Source organism: Delphinapterus leucas, chromosome 13 (assembly GCF_059928025.1).
Source record: "Delphinapterus leucas isolate spDelLeu-1000000601 "Yukka" chromosome 13, BTC_Dleu_Yukka2, whole genome shotgun sequence".
NCBI classification, from domain to species: Eukaryota; Metazoa; Chordata; class Mammalia; order Artiodactyla; family Monodontidae; genus Delphinapterus; species Delphinapterus leucas.
The window spans coordinates 39,481,982-39,504,251 of record NC_143141.1 but is presented as its reverse complement, the minus strand read 5'-3'; the positions used below and the strand labels follow the sequence as shown (position 1 = coordinate 39,504,251).

The following is a 22,270-nucleotide window of genomic DNA, read 5'->3' as shown; positions in this document are numbered from 1 at the left end:
ACAAAGCATCCTAAGAGACTACTACAAGAAACTCTATGCCAATAAAATGGACAACCTGGAAGAAATGGACAAATTCCTAGAAAGGTATAATCTTCCAAGACTGAACCAGGAAGAAAGAGAAAATATGAACAGATAAATCACAAGTAATGAAATTGAAACTGCGATTAAAAATCTTCCAACAAAAGTCCAGGACCAGATCGCTTCACAGGTGAATTCTCCCAAACATTTAGAGAAGAGCTAACACCCATCCTTCTTAAACTCTTCCAAAAAATTGCAGAGGAAGGAACACTCCCAAACTCATTCTACGAGGCCACCATCACCCTGATACCAAAACCAAACAGAGATACTACAAAAAAAGAAAATGACAGGCCAATATCACTGATGAAAATAGATGCAAAAATCCTCAACAAAATAGTAGCAAACAGAATCTAGCAACACATTAAAAGGATCATACACCATGATCAAGTGGGATTTACCCCAGGGATGCAAGGTTTCTTCAATATACACAAATCAATCAATGTGATACACCATATTAACAAACCGAAGAATAAAAATCATATGATCATCTGAATAGAGGCAGAAACAGCTTTTGACAAAATTCAACACCCATTTATGATAAAAAGTCTCCAGAAAGTGGGCATAGAGAGAACCTACCTCAACATAATAAAGGCCATATATGACAAACCCACAGCAAACATCATTCTCAATGGTGAAAAACTGAAAGCATTTCCTCGAAGATCAGGAACAACACAAGGATGTCCACTCACACCACTATTATTCAACATAGTTTTGGAAGTCCTAGTGACAGCAATCAGAGAAGAAAAAGAAATAAAAGGAATCCAAATTGAAAAAGAAGAAAAACTGTCCCTGTTTGCAGAGGACATGATACTATACATAGAGAATCCTAAAGATGCTACTAGTAGAAAAACTACTAGAGATGCTACTAGTAGAAAACTACTAGAGCTAATCAATGAATTTGTTAAAGTTGCAGGATACAAAATTAATGCACAGAAATCTCTTGCATTCCTATACACTAATGATGAAAAATCTGAAAGAGAAATTAAGGAAACACTCCCGTTTACCATTGCAACAAAAAGAATAAAATACCTAGGAATAAACCTACCTAGGGAGACAAAAGACCTGTATGCGGAAAACTATAAGACACTGATGAAATAAATTAAAGATGATACAAACAGTTGGAGAGACACACCATGTTCTTGGATTGGAAAAATCAATATTTTGAAAATGACTATACTACCCAAAGCAATCTACAGATTCAATGCAATCCCTATCAAATCACCAATGGCATTTTTTACAGAACTTAGAACAAAAAGTCTTAAAATCTGTATGGAGACACAAAAGACCCCAAATAGCCAAAGCAGTCTTGAGGGAAAAAAACAGAGCTGGAGGAATCAGACTCCCTGACTTCAGACTTCAGACCAGACACTATAAAACTCTTAGAGGAAAACATAGGAAGAACACTCTGACATAAATCACAGCAAGATCTTTTTTGATTCACCTCCTAGAGAAATGGAAATAAAAACAAAAATAAACAAATGGGACCTACTGAAACGTAAAAGCTTTTGCAAAGCAAAGGAAACTACAAACAAGACGGAAAGACAACCCTAAGAATGGGAGAAAATATTTGCAAATGAATCAACAGACAAAGGATTAATCTCCAAAATATATAAACAGCTCATGCAGCTCAATATTAAAAAAACAAACAACCCAATCCAAAAATGGGCAGAAGAGCTAAATACACATTTCTCCAAAGAAGACATACCGATGGCCAAGGAGCACATGAAAAGCTGCTCAACATCGCTAATTATTAGAGAAATGCAAATCAAAACTACAATGAGGTATCTCCTCACACCAGTTAGAATGGGCATCATCAGAAAATCTACAGACAACAAATGCTGGAGAGGGTGTGGAGAAAAGGGAACCCTCTTGCACTGTTGGTGGGAATGTACATTGATACAGCCACTATGGAGAACAGTATGGAGGTTCCTTAAAAAACTAAAAATAGAATTACCATATGACCCAGCAATCCCTCTACTGGGCATATACCCAGAGAAAACCATCATTCAAAAAGACACATGCACCCCAATGTTCATTGCAGCACTATTTACAATAGCCAGGTCATGGAAGCAACCTAAATGCCCATCGACAGATGAATGGATAAAGATGTGGTACATATATACAATGTAATATTACTCAGCCATATCTAGGAACTAAACTGGGTCTTTTGTAGAGACGTGGATGAATCTAGAGACTGTCATACAGAGTGAAGTCAGAAAGAGAAAAACAAATATCGTATATTAACGCATATATGTGAAACCTAGAAAAATGGTACAGGTGAACTGGTTTGAAGGACAGAAATTGAGACACAGATGTAGAGAACAGACGTATGGATACCAAGGGGGGAAAGCAGCGGGGGTTGGCAGTGGTGGTGTGATGATTTGGGAGATTGGGATTGACATGTACACACTGATGTGTATAAAATGGATAACGAATAAGAACCTGCTGTATAAAAAAATTAAATTAAATTAAAAAGAAAAACGAACCAATGCAGAGGAGAAAAAAGTCGTATTTTGGACAGCTGTAGGTGATTTTCTGGTGTGCTTTAGAATGTTTCTTTATTAAATAAAAGGCCTCTTGGATCAACAATTAGAGTTTATTTTGTATTGTGTCTTATGATCTCACTTTACATGTAACATCAATTTGGTATCTTCCTCCCTAAAAAATTATTTGTTACTAACTTTAATGAGATGGAACCACAAAGAAAAAGCGGGAAGGGAAAGAGCAAGTCCCCTTCCCTAATATGGATGTGTGTGACCTTTTGAATCCCCTCCTGTATGACAGATGACTCAGGATAAATTAAGAGGCAGTGATAGGGGAATTTTTTTGTTGTTTGACCTACAACTGACATATAACATTAGTTTCAGGTGTACAACATGATTCTCTATTTGTATATACTGCAAAATGACCACCACAATAAAGTCTAGTTAACACCCATAACCCAGGGGGATCTTTAAAAACAGTGAGTAATGCTCCTTGGGTGGTGCCATCTTGGTTGGTCACAACCCTCTAGGTTTGGTGGTATTCCCCTCTTCGAAACCCTGATTAGTCTAAGATACGGTAGAATCTCCTAGACTTTTCGAAATACTGACACAGGGTGTGAGGGTGAAATTCTAATTCAGTTGGTCTAGGGAGGAGAAAGGTGAGAGTGGAATGATGGACAGGTGTTGTGTCCTAGGAAAGCATGGCAAACCAACCCGGATATGCTCCACCTGGGGCCTCTTGATATACTGATAAATTGCCCTTATTAGGACAATCAGGGGAGGAGTTCTAGTTCAGGCTGCATGCCACGGGTGGGGGCTGGACCACAGGTGTCTATTCTCCTTGTCACTGTTGTACTGCTAGATGCAGAACACGAGGAATGTGAAAGGAGGGATCTGCAGGTAAACCATTTATAACCAAACCACCTTGACCATCTGGATGATCCAGAAGCACTGGGACGTGGAACCTGAAACTCCACAGTGCAGTCTTCAGGCTCATAAGAGATCCTTTGCTCTATGAGTAAGAAGGATGCCCAGCTGATGGAGATTAGAAGCGGGGGTGGAGAACCCCAGGATAAGGAAGGTGAGGTGTGCCTTCCCAGCCTGTCTGCTGGACCGTGGGCTCTTGGGGATAGTGTGTCTTGGTTTAGGGATTGTTTTCATTCTTCCTCAAGCCTAGGTTTCTACACAGCCGCCACGCTTAGTAGCTATGTGGTTTGGTACACGGGATAATCCCAACTTTATCTGGAGTTAACCTGTGGGGCAGCGGCCTTACAAAAATGAAAGTAAAATGATACCATAAAAAATACTCATTATATGACCAGCTGGTCAACTCTTCCCTCCCTCTCTTTGCTCTAACAGCACCTGTTGGCTTAGAAATGTTCGGCGTTCTCACACTAGTGCGCCAAAACCACCACCCTTCCCAGGCTGGCATCCACCGACCTCCCACCGACCTCCCACCTCCCCCACCCCCCGAAACCTGCATATCAAATATTACTTCCTGCTGTCTATGACCACACCGCCTTGGCAGTTAACATCAAAAGCAAACACATGAAGAGAAGAGAAGGCACTGGAGCTGGGGAGGAAAGACAAGCGTAGGTAACGTTTCATAGACTTTTTTGCTAGCGCCCAGGTGCAAAAACCTTGGTCACATGTATTTCAACTTCTCATCTAAGGGCTCATCTTTTCTCCCCCAGAATGGGGAGCTGAGGGTAGCCCTTCTCTGCTTCCACTCCCTACCCTCCTGTTCCTGAAACACACATGAGGAAGCCACCCCTGGGGACCCCTACCTGCCACCCGAAGGTGAGCCACGCAGGAACAGCGTGTGGCAGCTCACCTATTCTCAACTTGTGCAGGGGCTGACCGAGGCTGACACTCTGTTCAATGTTGATGGTTCCTCATCAACACGGGCTACGTTTATCTAAATTGAACGGGTTTCCACCATCTTTTTCCTGTCTCTGGAGGGTTCAACAGCTCAGGGTAACAATTGTCATGAATGTTTAACACAGCACCCAAAATAGGACTGGAACCAAGGCCAGACGACATCTGCTTGCTTATATATCCCAAGCCACCAACTAGCTGTGTGACCCTGGGTTCGTCCCTCGACCTCTCTGGATTGCAATTTTTCCGTAAAAGAAGGGAGCTGGCATTGTCCTAAGATACTCTCCAGTTTTATAATTTTATGGTCAAGTTGCAACCATTTTACTTCATTGAGAAAGGGCAATGTATTCTCCACTTCACAAGGGCAATTTCAATTGAGTGGTGCTGTGTTCCTGCAGAAGTAACAATGCTAAAAGCAAACAAAAAACAAAACCCCTCACCTGGTTTATTACTAGCCTGTAAGTTTGATCTACAAAGTAAGGTGGTTAATTTTGTTTTGAATTTCAGAACCCCCCCTATCTTCCAATAAACGTAACGACAACCTCTTTGGAACAAAGGTTCCCACAGCAGGGCCTACTGCATTTCATTAGAGCCAGAAGGAAAGCCCTGCCCAGATACAGGTTCTTAGTGGCCTCCCTAACTCCAGACTAGCCTGCAACTAGTTGGAATTTACCAACATATCATTTCATCATTTCTTTGCTTCAAAACTTTATACAGCTCCATTCCACCTAAGAAACAAAAGCTCAAATACGTATTTTGTTAGCCTGGCATGCAATAACCACTCAAATTTAGCCTCGCCCGACTGGACCAGCTCTTTCTCTGAGCTCCCCAAGCACAAACCCAGAGGTGGAGTTTCCTCGTCTGTGGAAGAAACCTTTGGACATAAGATGCCTCCTCTCCAACCTGCCTGACCCACCACTCTCCCACACCATCACCGCCACCATCCTTATCTGAGTCCTCTAAAATTCAAGTCCCAGCTGGTCGAAAGTGAACTCTCCCCTGGCTACTGCAGCAAGAAGTACTTGAATTTCTTCTTTGTATTTCTCTCTATTTTTAAAAAGAATATTATACTTATAAATAAGAACAAAAGTTTTCTTAAAACAAGAACTCTCCTTACAATACTTGGAGCTACAAGAGTTCTTCAACATTATGTTACTATCCAATCCCTTTATTTTAGAGATGAGAAAGCCAAGTCCAGAGAAGCAGCTCGGCATCTTGCCGAAGGTCACAGGGCAGCTTAGTGGCAAAGAAGTGATGGGAACCTAAGTTTCCTGACTCCCAGAACTTACTGTACATGGCAACGTGGTACCATGTTCTCTGCTACTTGGTATCCATTCAAGAGCTTCTAGTGTTGAGTATATCCTCTCTTCCACAACAGAGTTGTGTGCTGCCCAGCACAGGTGTTCAGCAAATGCAGGAGGGGAAAGGGAGAAGAGCTGGACGACAGAAGACACACTCCCCCAGGACCCCCTTCTTAGGAGAAGACCCAACTTTGTGCCAAGTCTCTGTGGGGGGATGTCCTGACTCGTTTTCAACTCCTCCCATCCACCTCCAACCAATGCCCTCTGCTTTCCTTCAGACCTTCCAACCAATCCCCCAACGGCCCGGAGCATAAACACACCCTTTGCATACGCATCCCCTACAGAATGACCACACTCGTGTCCTTACATCCAGAATGAGGGTCACAGCAGCGATTCCCAACTTTCTAAGAGTAAGTATTCAAAGGCTGAAAATTCAGGGATCGGCCCTCCTCCCCAGGGATTAGAGCTGTATTTTTAAATAACTGTGAATCGAGAAAGATATCACAAACATCCACCGTGAACTCAGTACAGTAGTATTTTATTGAGGTTGTATTTGATTATTCTATAAATGTAGCTACATACATTGAAAGAGTAATACCTGTACATGGCTGATGTTATGCACATATTCGCTTCACAGACAACACTTGAAGTGCTTATGGGTCCCCAGTCACATGTTGGGCCACTCCTGGGTGGTGGCATCAGTTCAAAACTTCGGGGGGGGGTACCTAAATGCTGGGGAGGGACCTCTTCCTCTGAAAGAAAAATATGATAGGCCAACAAGCGTCCACGATCAGCTCATTTCAGATTTCTCACTCCATCTACCTTCTTGTTGGAGTTATTACTTATCGCAGGCGTTGGTATCTTTAGTACCTCTTTTGGGGGGAAACAAAGGGTCTTACTTCAGTCCTCTGGTCTATTCTTGGCTTTCCCAGCAATGCTGCCTCAGGTAGAAAGCCACTTTCCGATTCATATTCCGGTCTCTTCCCCATCCCTCCCCAGGAATTATCTCTAAAGAGTAAGTGCTGACAAGTGATTGATCATTTGCATTTTAACCCTATTCAAATTTGGGTAAATGGTTTAATATGCATGCTAATATTCTATCATTATTCCAATTAAGGAAACTATTATGTTAAAGTGTTTAATCAGGAGAATTAGGGAGAACTCCAGACACCTAAAATTAACCTCTAATAGTCTTGACATTCATTTCATTTAAGTGCAATTTGCCAAACTATAAGCAACTCCCTGCCTAAGACTTCTGCTTAGGCACGTGGGGATTCCTGATAAGACCTAAAAGCAATTCATTTCCTAACTAGATTGCTGTCTAAAAGAATAAACTAAAAGGGTTACAATTTAAATACAATCAAGTCCCCAAGCAGTCACATTCCAGAAGACTTAAACATCACCATCTTGATCCCCAGGAACAACAATGCTATTCGCTTCAGAAACAACACAACCACTTCCTCTTTCTCTGACCTTCTCAGTTTAATTACTTCCTGTGATTTCTTCTAGGGCTGAGTGTGCCTGCTTCCCAGGGCGGCTGGCTTTCCATAGGAGACTGATTTGTCTGGAAGGTGCAGAATGCCAGCTGACAGACATTACACACAAAGTACTGGGACTTCCTATTTCTCTTTTAGTGATGGATCTCTTGGGCCACCTGGCATGCACCAAGAACTATTTTTAAGCCATAAGAAGAAGAAAAACTTCTTCCAGCACCTTCACATCTAAAATCAAGCTATACCTCAAAGCTGGAGGTCCTGCCAAGAATGGGGAAGGGCAGGCCCTTGATGATATCTCTCCGCCTGGAAGCACCACCTTCTTGTCCAATGAGCTTCTTCAATAGCTTCCAAATGCCAAGTATGTGAGGTCACCTTTGAAGACACAAACCTGGCAGCCGGGAGCTCACCATCATCACAGCCACAGACAGGCTCTTGCTACTCAAAGGTCCCTGGATCTGCAGTACCAGCAGCATCAGGAAGTTTGTTAAAAATGCAGAGTCTCTGGCCTTACTGAATCAGAATCCTCATTTTAGAAGATTCCCAGGTGATTCCTATGCACATTCAAGTTTAATCCTCCTCTCAAAACAGCTAGGCTAAAAAGCAGGTCCAGGAGAATAGCGTGCTTTGTTTGCCGTCCTGCTCACACACACTCCATCAAGGGCAAGGTGGCCGGTTCTCTTTCCAAAAGAGGTCTCTGTGGAACTGCTCTTTGTATCAGTACAGAAAAGGCCACCTCAGTGGGCATTGGTCCCCTACTCCACAGAGCTGAACAGGAATGCAAGGAAGAAATGTCATCTCATAGTTCCGAGGCATTTCCAGGATTCTAAACGAGTTCTAACTTCATTCGCTCAACGGTAATGTCAATCAAGCTGTACACGCGATAGTTTCTTTGCAAAAACTGAGGCTCTGTGAAGTCATGACACGTCATGTTGTTCTACGGATCTGAAGTCAAAGACTGTGGGTAAAAATAACAAATCCTGCTCTGTGACCTCAGACAAGATGCTTAACCTGGCTGAATCTTTTCTTTGCCTGCAGCTGTGGACCCCTTCTGGCTCTTGGGCACAGTCCATCCACGTATGAGTGCGTGAGTTTATGTACACGCAACACACAAGCGCACACACACTCCCCCTAAAAATGACTCGAAGAACTTGTTAGGGGATTCTAGGAAGGGCATGTCGCTCCTCTAATGCTCTGGAGGAAGACTTCCCTCCACCCCAAATCTGGGAATCCCAATGCTTGCAGCTCGAGGGGGGAACCCTGCAGAGGAAGAGGAAGAAGAGAGGAAACACCTCTGGCAGCCGGTCAGTCCATGATCCAGACCACACTGGCCTCACACCCCTAAGGCACATGGAAGTGCCTAGCATGCTAGAATGTAAGCTCCCCAAGGGCAGAGGGTGCTTCCGAGTCACAGCTCAGCTCCTGCCTGACAGGTAAGGTGTCTGGAACCCTGGGTGCAGTAAGTGAATGAATGGCACTCCACAGCCAGTCTCTCCCTTTCCTCCAGCCTCACCCCCACTGCTATTTATTTTAGCCAATAAATAATTTATACATGGCTTTGCAATTAGGATCCAAGTATGCTCTAAAGTCAAGTTCTTCAGATTCAGAGAATACTACACTCCAAAATCTGGCAAATCTACTCATTTTCCTTAGCATAAAAGACATCTAAGAACGGATGGTAGGGGCCTCAAAGCTGGTGTGCAAACAGCAAACTCCTCATCTGAAACCTGTTCACCCACAGATTAGTGAGAAGGCCACCATTAAGCCTTCAGGGCCAGAAGTAACACTGAGCCTGGGCACACCATCCTAGCACAGCAGGCTCGTTTTGGAATTTGGAGCGTGAGAAAAATCCCACATATGATTTAAACTATTAAGCAAAGGAGAGAAATGTAATGACTATGTTAAGACTATATTCACACTTATCCAGCTTCCAAAGGTCTCTAAAAATGAGTAAAATTATTGGGACGCTGGTGATTAAATTAAACCTCTGGTCCGGCATCCACTTTATTCCTTGGCTGGAAATATAAAACGCGAACACCAACATGGCACGCAAGTAGACAAAACAAGCCATAAGCCAGCTTACTCCTAAGAGAACTCTGAGCCTCACTCATTTCCACGAAGCCTATTGTCTCTTGTTTTAGAGACGATTTGAACGCTGTTGGTAATATGATTTCTAGACCACAGACAGGGATGGCAAGAGAGTCAAGTATATGCTACTATAGGTAAGTACACTGACTGTTAAGAGTCTGTAGCGGGAAGAGGCAGAGTGTGACCCCAAAGCCCATGTTTCTTCCACTACCATCATGACAATCTGCCCCTCGCAGTAGTTCTGAAAAAAACAAAAACAAACAAACAATAAAACTCAAAGTCTTTTTGGATGTGGGTACAATGTGAATTGTCATTTAATTTTTTAGATAAGGTAAAACTATTTTTCAATTAATGAACATTTGTGTTAACCAATCAATCAATGTTTGCAGAAAGCCTACTATGGGCTCAGCACTCTGCCAGGCTATGTGGTATACAGGTCAATAAGCTATTATTCCCACACCGGGAAGGGCAGACGGGCCAAGCTTCTGGGTGCATTCTCAGTTAGGGTGGGATGCAAATATTACAAAACAAACAGTGCTTATCTGAAAAATCAATACGGGAGGCAGAGCCAAAGCAATGAGAAAAAGAAATAAGAGGAATAAACAATGAAAATGAAACACAAAGATGAACTAGGAAAGACAATTTAAAAATCTTAGCCTGAGGGGCTTCTCTGGTGGCATACTGGTTAAGAATCTGCCTGCCAATGCAGGGGACACGGGTTCGAGCCCTGGTCCGGGAGGATCCCACATGCCATGGAGCAACTAAGCTCGTGAGCCACAAGTACTGAAGCCCGCACTCTAGAGCCCACGAGCCACAACTACTGAAGCCCACGAGCCACAACTACTGAAGCCCACACGCCTAGAGCCCATGCTCCGCAAGAAGAGAAGCCACCGCAATGAGAAGCCCGCGCACCACAACGAAGAGTGGCCCCCGCTCGCCGCAGCTAGAGAAAGCCCCCGTGCAGCAACGAAGACCCAACGCAGACAAAAATAATTTTTAAAAAATTAAAAAATAAAAAACTTAGCCTAATTAAGTTTTAAGCGTTTATGAATGACCACAGGGGATAAATCTAAGAATGGAAACGAGATCTGAAAAGTCGTTATTTCAGTACAAAGAGGAGGAGCCAAAGCCCTACATTTTGAAGCTGCCCGTGTTGTTTCAATCTCTTCACTCACAACTGCTAAATGCCAGGGTGAAGTCAAAATCCATTTCTCCTTAGTGCAAGTCAACATAGAAATTTTGTTTTCAAGTAAATTTTCAACTACCCTTTGAAAGTAGCATAAATAACATAAACAGGATTTGCTATCATGTGCCCCCTGTGAACATATTGTTGACAAAAGATTACCTGAGAAATGAGTAGTTACAAAACAGTTGGTTCTTAATTTAGTCAACTCCTATGCCAGTTAATATCAAATATTTTACTAAGATCCAGGCCTGACTTCCTTTCCCTGACAGGGGACACCAAGCTGTGGTAACAATCTTCTATGCCTACTAGGGCAAGCACACAGAAAACGCATTTCACAGAGCACGGAGTGCACCAATGCAAAACACTCCTTCTACTCCAGTGACTAAAAGCCCTAGACAATGCCTTAAAAAATCATCAGTGTTCTAGCCTTAAATATTGATCAAAAAGAAACATTTACAAGAATAGTTCATGAGTTTATCAATGTGACTGGGTCTTTGAAAAAAAAAAAAAATCAGCCCAATTTACTTAAGAGAAAACAAGCCAAAACCGAATACAAAAACTTCCTGCTCTGCCTCTGTTATCATCTTGCTCAGTTTCTGAGGATTTTGCTGTTAGGTTGTGTGTTTGCGTTCATCCCCATAATATAGGAACTCTGCCCATAGTGGAGGTCATCAGCACAGCTGTCTCCAGCTTCAAGTGTTAAGACTCCATCAGAACCCTATAGCTACTGCAAATTGTTAACACTGTGATTTCTGCCGAGATTCTCCTGCAGAGGCAGAAACACAGGCCCTGGCTTATTGTGTTTAAGACGTTCTACTTCCCAGTTCTCACAACAGTGATTGGAATCAACATGGTTTTGAGTTGTCAATCACAGATCACCACCACCAGATGGTTCTGCACCCAACTGCCACAAGACATGCTTCAGGTGAACACGGAGTTTCTGAGAAGGAGGTTTATACACAACCTAAGTTAACCAAATAGGACAACTATAATTATTGCATTAGTCAGCAGGGGCAAAACAGCATTTTAAAATAATCAAATCCATTTTTTAATTTAATAGATCTTTATTAAAAGCAACCACAATGTGCCCAATGGTATTGGGACAACAGTTAGAAAACTAGGCAGTTAAGAGGTAACCCTAAATCCCAAAAGCTCATGTTCTGGGACAGAATCTAGCTGGGTGTAAGTCCGACTCTAAATGGTGATAACTGTCATACAGTGTGGGAGGAAAATGCTATAAAGAGCCCACGGTTTTGACTTAGGGAGTCGGGGTGGGGAAAGTCTAGGAGGACCTCATAAGAGGAATGACTCAGAGCTGGCTGGCGGGAGGAACGAGCAGAATTTCACTTGTTGGAGAAGGAAAGGAAGAAAGATGACTCCGGAATAAACAGCACAAGCAAGGAGACTGCTGAGCAGAATAGTATCGGTACTGATACTGATCCACTATTTATACATGTTTTTGGTTAAAGGGACTGGGAAAAAGGTAGCATTTATTAAGATCCCTGTGGAAATAAACCCAGCAGATGGAGGTTAGTCCAGGCCCACCACCTAACAAGACATACAGCCTTGCAGTAGGCACTTAACTTTATACAATGACAATGTCTTTATACAGTGACAATGTCCTGGCTTATAAGCTTGTTAAGGTCTTTCCAAGTTTTTTGTTTTGTTTTGCTTTCAAGATTTTCTAAGGAAGAGACCAAGATTCCAATTCTGCATAGCCAACTCTGTTTTCAACATTTAAGGATTCTATTCAGGTAGAGTAGAAACACACCCCCTTTTTTTTAAGGCTAATGCATAGAGAATGGATCAATACTTGTAACGGGTCTAATTACCACAACTCTTATTTCAATGACTGTAGAGCAAACATTCCAGTAATAATCAACTCTGAATTCACACTCCTCCCATTATCTTAAGGTGTATCACAGAATGCTCAAGCCCAAGTTTATTTAAATTCACTTTAATTCAGTATGTGCTTCATAGCATTTTCAGGGAAGATAAGGGAAATGAACAAAATTATGGCAATGACAGACTGTCATCAATCCAGAAGAATTAGGGACAACGTGACTGTCAGAAACAGTGTGAGCTCTGAAGTCAGAATGACTACGGCTGACCACCCGCTCCCCTTCTGAGACAGTACCTCATGGTGCTTTAGAAACACAGTCCTTCCTGAGCCAGGCTGCTGGGGTTACTTAACCTCTCTGGGCCTTGATTTCCGCACCTATAAATGGAGGTAATAAAACCATCTACTGCATAGAATTGTTGAGAAGACTAAATGAGTAAAGTGCTATAAAAGTTACTTGCTCTCTTCAGCTTCCGCCTCAGTTAAATGGGGTAACACCTCCTTCACACGGTTATTTGAAAGTGAGCCTGTAAGAAACCTATCTCAGTGCCCAGCACAGAGCCGACACCAGACACCTGTTATTCCTAGTGTGGGCTGCAAGCTTTACACAGGCTGGCTCATTTAATTCCCACGGCAACTCCACGAAATCAGTAATATTTATTCCCATTTTATTCACTCAGATAAAAGCAAAGTGAGATACATAAGTAACTTGCCTTAGATCAGAAAGTGACCAAATGGCTAAGCCTTGAGCCATAAGAATACGTTACAAATGCATTTAAAGCGGGATCTTCAGTCCTTGGCTGAAATAACCAGTTAGAAAGACATTTTTCAGTCAGTTGAGACTAAGAGTTAAAGACAACAGGGAATTATTCTTAGTTTTGTAAAGTGTGATCATGGTATTGTGGTTTCACGGGATAGTATGCTCGTCTTTTGGAAAGTAAGCTCAAGTAATTGGATATGAGAGTTCTAATGTCTAATTTCTTTGAAATGGTTCAGCAAAAATATTAGAGCCTTTTTTTTAAAAAAATGGGAAATCTTCCAACATTAGGGAAAATATGTGCGAGGGCAGAGCTACAAATCCATTCTCAGCAAGATGTGTGTTGCAGAGAAGAGTTCATGAACAAAATAGAAAGCTGAATGGTAGCCAGCCAGGTGTCTCCTGCTTGAGAAGGGTTTCTTCATTTTGTTTGCAAATTTCCAAATCATTTATAACCATGATCAAATGATTTAAGAATACAGACGGAATACATATGATTTAAAAAACATCTTCCACTCCCTGTATACAAAAGACCACTTTCAATAATTTATTGATGCTCGTTAATTTTTCAATTATTAAAAAGCAGATCTGTGGAGTTGTAAATCTTAACATGCATTTCTATCTGGAGTGGGATCAAAAAAGGATCAGGGTATTTTCTATATGGAAGCTGTTGTTTAGGACCATCAGCGAAAAGAGCATTCCTGAATTTATGAGCATGTATTTATTAGAGAGCACTTTTATTTTTCTCTTTTCTTTTCTTTTTTGGCCACGCTGCACGGCTTGCAGGATCTTAGTTCCCCCACCAGAGACTGAACCCGGCCCACATCAGTGAAAGTACAGAGTCCTAACAACTGGACTGCCAGGGAATTCCCTAGGGAGGAGTTTTAAACTGACATGGAAAAGAACATTAAAAGACAAAACTTATTATTTTTAAAAAATTAAGCATGATTTTACCCATTGCAAGACTGAGTTATTGTATTCTGATGCTAAATGTAACGTATTTAAACACCTGTATTGTGTAATAAAAACCTTAAATATATGTGGACTATCAGGAAAATCTATTTCACCTAAGGCACAAATATATCTCTCAAGTCTCCGGTTTGATGTCACTTCCTTATAAGTAACACACCTTGTCTACTTCTGAAAGATTATCTGAGGGACCTCAAACATAAAACCATTAGAAAATAGGAGACTGTAATGAATATAGAGGAGGCAGTAAACAAATCTAGCGAAAACCTAAGCTAATATGGCTACCATAATCAAGCAAAAATTTTAGCTGAGCTTCCAGAAAGTGGCAGCAAAAACAAAAAAAAACCAAAAAAGCAATCACAGCTAGCTCTGTAACTCAGAGAGAAACCTTCTTCCTGGCACCAGCATTTAAAAGGAATTTTTTTCAGAGGGATCATTACATAAGAACGTTGAACAATATAATGGACAGAGTCCACAAATGGCAGTTTACAGCCCGAACAGCCCGTTTTCTTACCAGGCATTTCTTGTCTCATGACAAGGTCATTACATTAAAAGAAATCCCGAGAAGGCCACTTCTGCAGTGCGCTAAGGTGCCACAGCTTTCTGATTCTCTAATTGAAACTAGAACCTGTCCTCAAATATCCATTGTCTCAACTGGGCTTCTGACAGCAGTGGGGGCAGCCAGTTCCATGCTGAACTGCTCAGAAAGCCTGGAAGAGAGAGATTTATTTCTTGCTGGTGATTCCACATGAAATCCCTTTGCTTTGGATACCAGATGGGTAGGATGTACAGCCGACCTGCTGCCCTGAAAAGGGAGCGGCCAGGCCAGTATCCCCAAGGGATGGAGCCAAGGAACCCAATCTAGGGCGGTGAACCAATCTCCAACAAGCCCAGAGCATGGCAACCGTCCCTCCCTGCTGCTACCGCTAACTGTGTGTGCAGGGCCAAACAAGGACCCATAAAAATACCTGTTTATTAGTCAGGTCCAAAAAGGGGCAAGGCTCAGCAGCATATTCCTCCCCCTGCCCCATATTTCAGCCCTAGAAGGGCAACATTTTACGATTTCAAGATACAGTCTATGAAGGCAAAGCAAAAGGTCTAAAATAAAAAAAAACAGTAGATGTGGTGGGGCAGTGGACACGCACACCAGGCGGGATCCTCTCCAGCTACGGACGCGTGTCCGGCAGACCTGGAGTTACTGCAGTCAAAGCTCCCTGGGGACCCACAGAAAGGCAATTCCCTTTCCCAAACACCAACCCTCCCAACACCCCCTCCCGCCCAGCCTGGTGACAGCAGACGCCAAAGGATAAAGGGGCATTTAAAAAAAAAAAAAAGTGAGTAGATTCTTAGAGCACAGCATTCTGTCACCTGCTGCATAGCCCTCAACGCCGGCCAGCCCTGAGTCACTTCCCCTCTCTGCCCCGAGTCTCAATGTTCGCGGGGGCAAAAGACCCGGGGCCTCGGTTGGGGGCTACCCACAGCCCCCACGCCCCTGCACACACGCACGGGGCCTCCCTCCAGGCAAGTCCCGGCGGCTGCAGACCCGCTCTCTGCGCCCCGGCCAAAGAGCCCCAGCCGGCGCCGCCGCTACCTTGGCTAATGGCAGCTCTGAATGAAAGGAGCCGAGGCAGGCTCCGGATTTATGAATGTGCAGGGGAGGAGGGGAGGGATATCATGTGACAATAAAGGAGACCGTCTTATTCACAAAAAAAAAAAAAGTGGCTGGCGGCGGGCACAGCCACTGAGCAAAGGCGGCCGCCGCCGTGCGGTGACCGCTCGGACCCGAAGCCGACGACCTCAGGCACGGGGCCGGGCGGCCCTGATTCTATTGCATCCGCAATCGGAAACGCCTCGGGCGCGAGTGGGAGAAAGCCAAACCGGACTCGGCGACCGTGGAGCCGGAGGGAGCTGCACCCTTGGCCCGGGGCTGGAGAAAGACACGGGTCCCGCGGGAGGCGGCGGGTCCGCCGGAGAGACCCCCCAGCGAAGCGCCCCGAGCATTGTTCCCCTCGGGCCCGCGGGCTGGGCACGCACACGTGTGCACGCGCACACGCACAGATAAACACACACACAGATACATACACACACGTGTCCGCAGCGCGCTGCCCCGCACGCTTCCGCCCGCCCCCGCCACACGACCTCTGATCCGCCCAGCGAGCAGCCCAGACCCCGCGGGACGCCTGTGCTGGGCCCGCCGGCGCGTGCACACACACTCACACGCGCCGCGGGACCCCTGGGCGGCTCCAGCACGCCGGCCCGCGCGGGGACCCGGGCGCACGCAGACCCCCGCGCAGCCCGCGAACAGTCCTCCCTGTGCTCCGCCGTGTTTTTTATGAATGAAAATGTGGTATGCAAATGAGAGCGATTCAGGAAAACGACATGGCGGAGCCTCGGCCCCAGTGGGCTCCCGAAGGGACCGCGGGGCTAGCGGCGGTTGGGAGAGCCACAAAGTCACCGTGTAAAAACCCACCGACCCCGGGAAGCCGGAGCGGGGGTGTCAGGTCTTCCGCTCCCGCCGCCGAGGATCTCGGCGGGAGGGGTGTTTGTGAGTCCCCGGACAGGGAAAGGGGACCGCCCCGAGGTCACCCGCGCGCCCTTGGCCCCCGCAGCGGCCACCAGCCCGCCGACCCAAGGCGCGCCCCCGCTGGCCCGCAGCAGTTTTCGCCCCCTCCTCACTTCAACAAGCAGGAAATTTCGCGTCCGAAACCCCACCGGCCAGCGAGTCGCTGCACCCCACGCCAAGTTCACCCAACCAGAGTCCCAGCCCGCGTCCTCAGCCCCGGCCCCCACGCTGCCCCTGCGGGGCACCCTCGTCCCACCCCGCGGCCAAACTTACTCGTCCGGGTGTGTTTCTTCGGTCATTTTCCTGTTCACCTAGACGCCTGTCCCGCGGCGGGCAGCTTTGCTCCCTTCATCTTCCTGTCTGCTCACCCCCCTTCTTCACATCTCCGGAGATCGCCTGATTTGGTTGGGGGGAGCTGCTAGAGATGAAGGGGACGCCGCAGAAGGCAGAAGGGGAAGCAGGGCGACCGGAGAGCGGGGTGAGGTCTGGGGGAAGGGGTGCACAGGCAAGCTTCGGGGGGGAGTGAGCGCCGCAGCGCCGAGGGGCGAGGCGGGCGGGGGGCTCCGGGGGCTCGGGGGCGGGCGGAGAGGAGAGATTTGGGCAGGGGACAGCGATGGGGGAGAGGAGGAGAAAAACAAGAGCGCCGTGGAGCGGCGGGGACCGCTGAGAGCAGGAGGAGAGGGCGGGCCGCGGGTGGGGGCTTGGTCCGGGGTTGCCCCCGGAGAACCGGGCCAATCACGGTTCCGGGGAGCGCTCGGCGGTCGGGGGAGGTGCGCCTGGAAGGCGGTGCAGGGCGCCCGGTACGAGCCCCATCTCTTGACTCCGCCGATTTACTCCATATTGGATTCTCACCGCCGCCAACAGGAGGAGGAAGTAGGGCGGAAGCGATGACGTCTTCCCAGCGGCCAGAGGTGGTGGAGTGCAAAAAGCTTCCTACTTGCGACCGAAAAAAAAAAAAAAAAAAAGGAGAAAAAAAAAAAAAACTTTGTTCCGTCTACTGAGCATGCCCGGCTTCCTTTCTCCCCCACCCCCCACCCTCCCTCCTGGCTTCCACTCCCGGAGGAGCCCCGGAGCGGAGTTACTTGCGCCGCGTCTAACTCCGGATCCTCCTTCGTTAGCGCTCCGGGTTTTAAGATGCCCGAGAGGAGGGAGGAGGCGGCAGCCGCAGACTCGCACACATCTGGCTCCCGGTTGGTTCCCTCCCTCCTTCGAAACCCCTGGATTAAAAATCGGAGGACTAGGGGGGCGGGGGTGGGGGGGGAGACTAGGAGCTCAGAGGAGGGCTGGAGGGGTACTCGCGATCAGAAGATCAACTATCCCCGACCTTGGAGCGGGAGAGTGGGGGGCGGCACAGGTGCCTTTGCCAAGATTCTGAATGTCAGAGGCTTTTCAGTTTCACGTGAATCTTATGATCTTTTTTTTTCTTAGTAGGGGAATGGGCAATTTTAAGGAATCATTATTTGTACATTGAAAAAAAGAAATCCAACACAACCCAGAAACGTTTGCATTCCAGTAGAAATGAAAGACGTTCCCAGGTTAAAAGGTAAACCCAAATATGTTTTTTAAATTATTCAGTAAATCTCTCTCAAGTTGGTGGAGGATGGCCCTTGTCCCAGGCCCTTGAACGCCACAATTCCTGGCCCAGATGTTGCCAGCTGCCTGGGCTTTGGCACAGTGAGATGGGGAGATGGAGAGCTCCTCGAGCCCTGTTCCCCTTCCACCTCCCCTTTGTTTTTAAATTATTTTTCCCGCCTTGGCCTGGGACCCTGGGCCTGGATGGGTCTGCACTTTCTAAAACAGCACTGTCTAGGCAATGGGCAGGCAACCTAAACAACTGTAACAGGATCTTTGCTTGGCTTGATGCTCTGCTGTTGCAGTCTTGAAATTCTTTATGGTGTTTGAACAAGGGGCTTCACGTTGTTACTCTGCAGTGGGTCCCACAAATTCCATAGCTATTGGATATTTCCTTCTGGGGTCTTGCTAGGGAGCAAGAGTTGCAGTCTCTGCCCCTTCCTGATCTCCCAGTGCAGTACTTTTCTATCCTCCTGAATATGCCAAGACACTACACAGAGATTTTTAACTTAATAGCAACCACTGAACAAATTATGCCTCAAATGTAGTATACCTAAAGTGTACATGCATGCATTTGGACAGCCACAAGTACTCCGAAGACAGAATTTCACCTTGAGTCAAGGAAAAGCTAGTGGTTTACCCTAGGCTTCGTGTTTACGATAACCGTGATCTTGGTGGACATGGACTGGGCTCCACCCGCCCTTGATGCTGAGTGCTGGTGTGTGGTGGTGAAAAGGGCACTAGACAGGGGAGGAACACCTGGGTTCTGGTTTTCTCCTAGCAGTCCTGAGACCCTGAGTGAGGCTTTTAGCAATTCTTCAGTTTCTTTATAAAACAAAGATAACAAGGCCACGCTTGTCCTTCTGTTTTTGAGGCCGTTGAGGGTCTATGAGAAAGCACTGAACAAAGCAAGACCTCGTTGTTGTCTAAATCCCCATAAGGCTAAGGCATCTACCCAGTTCTCACCTTTGCCCGTTGTTGCTTTTCTCAACAATGTTTGAAAGAGTTCCCACTCATTCATTCCTGAACTTCCAGGAACATGGACATTTGTCCATGTCAAAATTATCCACCCCATGGGCATCTCTTCGGCACCACCCTCCAGTTTCAGGGTACTCATATGGCAAGGTGGCAGGTGAGGTGATTATTAATTTCTGCAGGTAGGCAAGCTGGTTCTGTGTTATCACAACTCATTCATCCAGCTCCCTGCTAATAGCAGTGAATGACTGGCCCAACCCAGTGACCAGGCAGCCGGAGGAGCAAAAGAAAACATTCCAAGGTCCAGGAGTAACCAGGTCCCAAATTGGTTGTCCTGCTGCCAGACTCCAGCAGGTCCTTAAGTTCTCTGAGCCTCGGGTTCAGTGTCTGTAGTGTCAGGATAATTCCCACAACATAGAGTCGTTGGGAGGATTAAATGGCTATAAAGTGAAGGCACTGTGTTACGCACTCTGCAAATAGGAGATTAATGGCAACCATTTCTTCCCTCTAGCCTGTGGATTACCAAATGCTCCCCCCACCGCTCCTGGTCCTCTGTGTTCCTCTAAAGAAAACCTTGCAATTCTCTTCTGCCTTCTTCATTACCCAAAAGGGGCCTTTTGATGAAAATGTTCCTAGCAGGTCACCTCTTGGTCCCCCCCATCAATTGCTAACTGTGACTCCGGCAACTCCAAAAATAAATGGCGGTAGTGGGCGAATAACTTAGATGTTTTTTGATCTATCAGGGTGTTAGCAAAGTCTACTGGATTGTTTCCAGAATAGGGGGTTATCACGGATTCAGGGCTTTAATGACATTGCTGAAAGAGCTAAATACCCGCATCCCGGTCTCTCCCACACAACCAGCGAAACAAGGGGCAGGGAAAGCAAACCAAAGGTGTCTCGTATAGCGTCAAAAGTAATATTGATCTGCTCACAACTTCACGCTAACCCAGCGGAGCCCCCAGCAGGACCCCCCACCTACCCGCCTCTCAACCGGAGTCCGGGGCCCGGGAGCACCCCCTCCCGAATCCTCCTCGCCAGCCGCCTGGAAAGCCTGGAGCCCGGAACCGGAGCGACCCTCGGCGACCGCCGGACGGGCATGCTCAGTAGACCCGCAGGTCTCCTTTAAGTCGGAAGCCGGCCGCGGCCCCCGCCCCCTCCCGCCCCGCAAGGGCGCGGGGAGAAGCGGACATTTTCTCCTTTTCAGCAATCTGCTCTTTCTTGTCCTTCGCCCCCGCTCTGCATCCTCCCACTTCTCGCCCGTCGGGGTCCGGTAGGGCGGGGAGTGTAGATCTCCCCGGGGTGGGCTGGTGATAATCAGTTCCCTTCTCCTCCCGGGTGTGTGGGGGCGTGGGATAGGGGGTGATTGGGGGAGGACTCCACTGTGCCCTAAGGTTTGTGCTGCCCGGCCGCGGCCCGCAGGAGCCCCCCTACCGCCGCGGCGCCCCCCGCTCCCCGCCCCGCGAGGCGGGCGCAGCTGCGTTCCGCCTGTCCTCACCTCACCCCCATTCTGCCCCTTAGGTATTTCTCAATGACCGGCGCTCGGAGGACACTTCCGACCCGGGAGGGAGCGGGTAGCATTAGCTCCCGCTTTATCAGTTCCTTCCGGCCTGCCGGGAGCCCAGCCCTGCGCTCAGTTTGGCCGCGCCCGGGTGCTTTTATTATTCTGTTTAAATAAGCAGTCGTGTGTGCCAGGGTGTGCCAAGCGACTTTGCAGCCTGGCTGCCTCACCCCAGACCCGCCGGCCGGAATGGAAACCCAAGCTCTCTCGTAATGAAGGGGATGATGCAAACTTAGAAACTGACCCGGCACCCGGGAATGATGCCCCACCCCCACCCTTGGCGCGCGGCGTCCCAGTCCGGGCATGAATGGCTGGAGCCCGATTGCATAATCGGCGCGGTATATATAGCCGGCGGGCACGCCGCTGACGCGCTCCTGCGTCCTGTTATCGTGAATACTTCATCGCCGATGGCGTTGGCTCCCGGGTCATTTTCCCTTTCAGCTGTAAGGCTGGGATTTTAAATAGCAGAGATGAAAGGCTCTTGTCCCTCCCTCCTCCCTTGAGTTCATGTATTATGAATGAAACCTCGCTGCTTCCTGAAATCCCTACTTCAGGTAGGAGAGAGGCTCAAAGTCAAAGGTCAAGGCTGCGGTCCACCGAACCTCGTGTGTGTGTGTGTGTGTGTGTGTGTGTGTGTGTGTGTGTGCGCGCGCGCTCGCATCCGGGAGAGAGAGAGAGAGAGCAAGAGGTGATTGACAGGATTGGGCAACCTTCTCGTTGAGAAAACGTAACCGCTTAGGGTTTGCCCCTGGAGTTTCAGTTTACAACTCTACAGCCTCAATTTATGAGTAGATTATGCAAAGGGTCCTTTCGGCTGTGGCTGCTCGCTCTCCCTCAGAAGGCCTCGCCTCTGTAGAAGTGCTGTTTCATTCGGAGGAGCTGGTTCCCTTTCCCCTCCGAGGCAGCAAACATCCCCGGCTGTAAAAGCCCTGGGGACATTTGAGGTCTGGGAGAAAAGCAGTGCAACGGGTGTTTAGCCATTCTCTTGTTCTAGAGCTCTTCTTAGAAGCTTCAGCTATGTCCAAAGATGAGGAAGTATAAACACTTATTCTTTCCAACTGTATTTCACAAATATGGAGTCATTCTAAAGATGACAGTATGCAGAGGGGTTTTTTACCCCTTCTCTTAAACACCAAGTTTCAACTTCTTTTCTCAAAATAAAATGACTGGTTCTTCATAAATGTATTTCTGGCATGTGAAAGGCAGTGGTCTGGTCATTATTTTTCAAACTGGAGGCCCTTTCCTCCAACCTGCATTTAAAGTGCCAGGTGCTTTGTGAGGCTATGGGGATACAGTGGTCAATGAACCTCCTGCCCTCTAGGGTTTCAGTCAGGTGGGGCAACAGTCCTGTAAAGAAAGCATTAGGACAATGGCATAACTGCTCTAAAACATGCGGTAAGCAGGAGAAAAAGCAGAGGTCAGGGAAAGGAAGGCTGCCCAGAGGAAGGGGTGTTGGAGCCAGATCTTGAAGGAAGGTGAGAGGGCGTAGATAACTGACCCAAAGGCCCTAAGGTGTGACAGTGTGGGGA

General features: G+C 46.9%; 1 protein-coding gene across 2 annotated transcripts in view; it reads right to left on the bottom strand.

Annotated features, from left to right (window-relative positions):
- Positions 1-17,599, bottom strand: part of SPRED2 (sprouty related EVH1 domain containing 2) — a 121,483-nt gene extending 103,884 nt beyond the window's left edge. Inside the window, exon 1 of one of the 2 annotated variants that reach the window (XM_089923089.1) lies at positions 16,910-17,599. In XM_089923089.1, the coding sequence (XP_089779215.1) occupies position 16,910 (1 nt within the window). In that variant the 5' untranslated portion in view covers positions 16,911-17,599. The remainder of the gene's footprint in view (positions 1-16,909) is intronic. The other variant, XM_022597201.3, reaches the window with a different exon arrangement.
- Between the last annotated feature and the right edge of the window lie 4,671 nt (positions 17,600-22,270).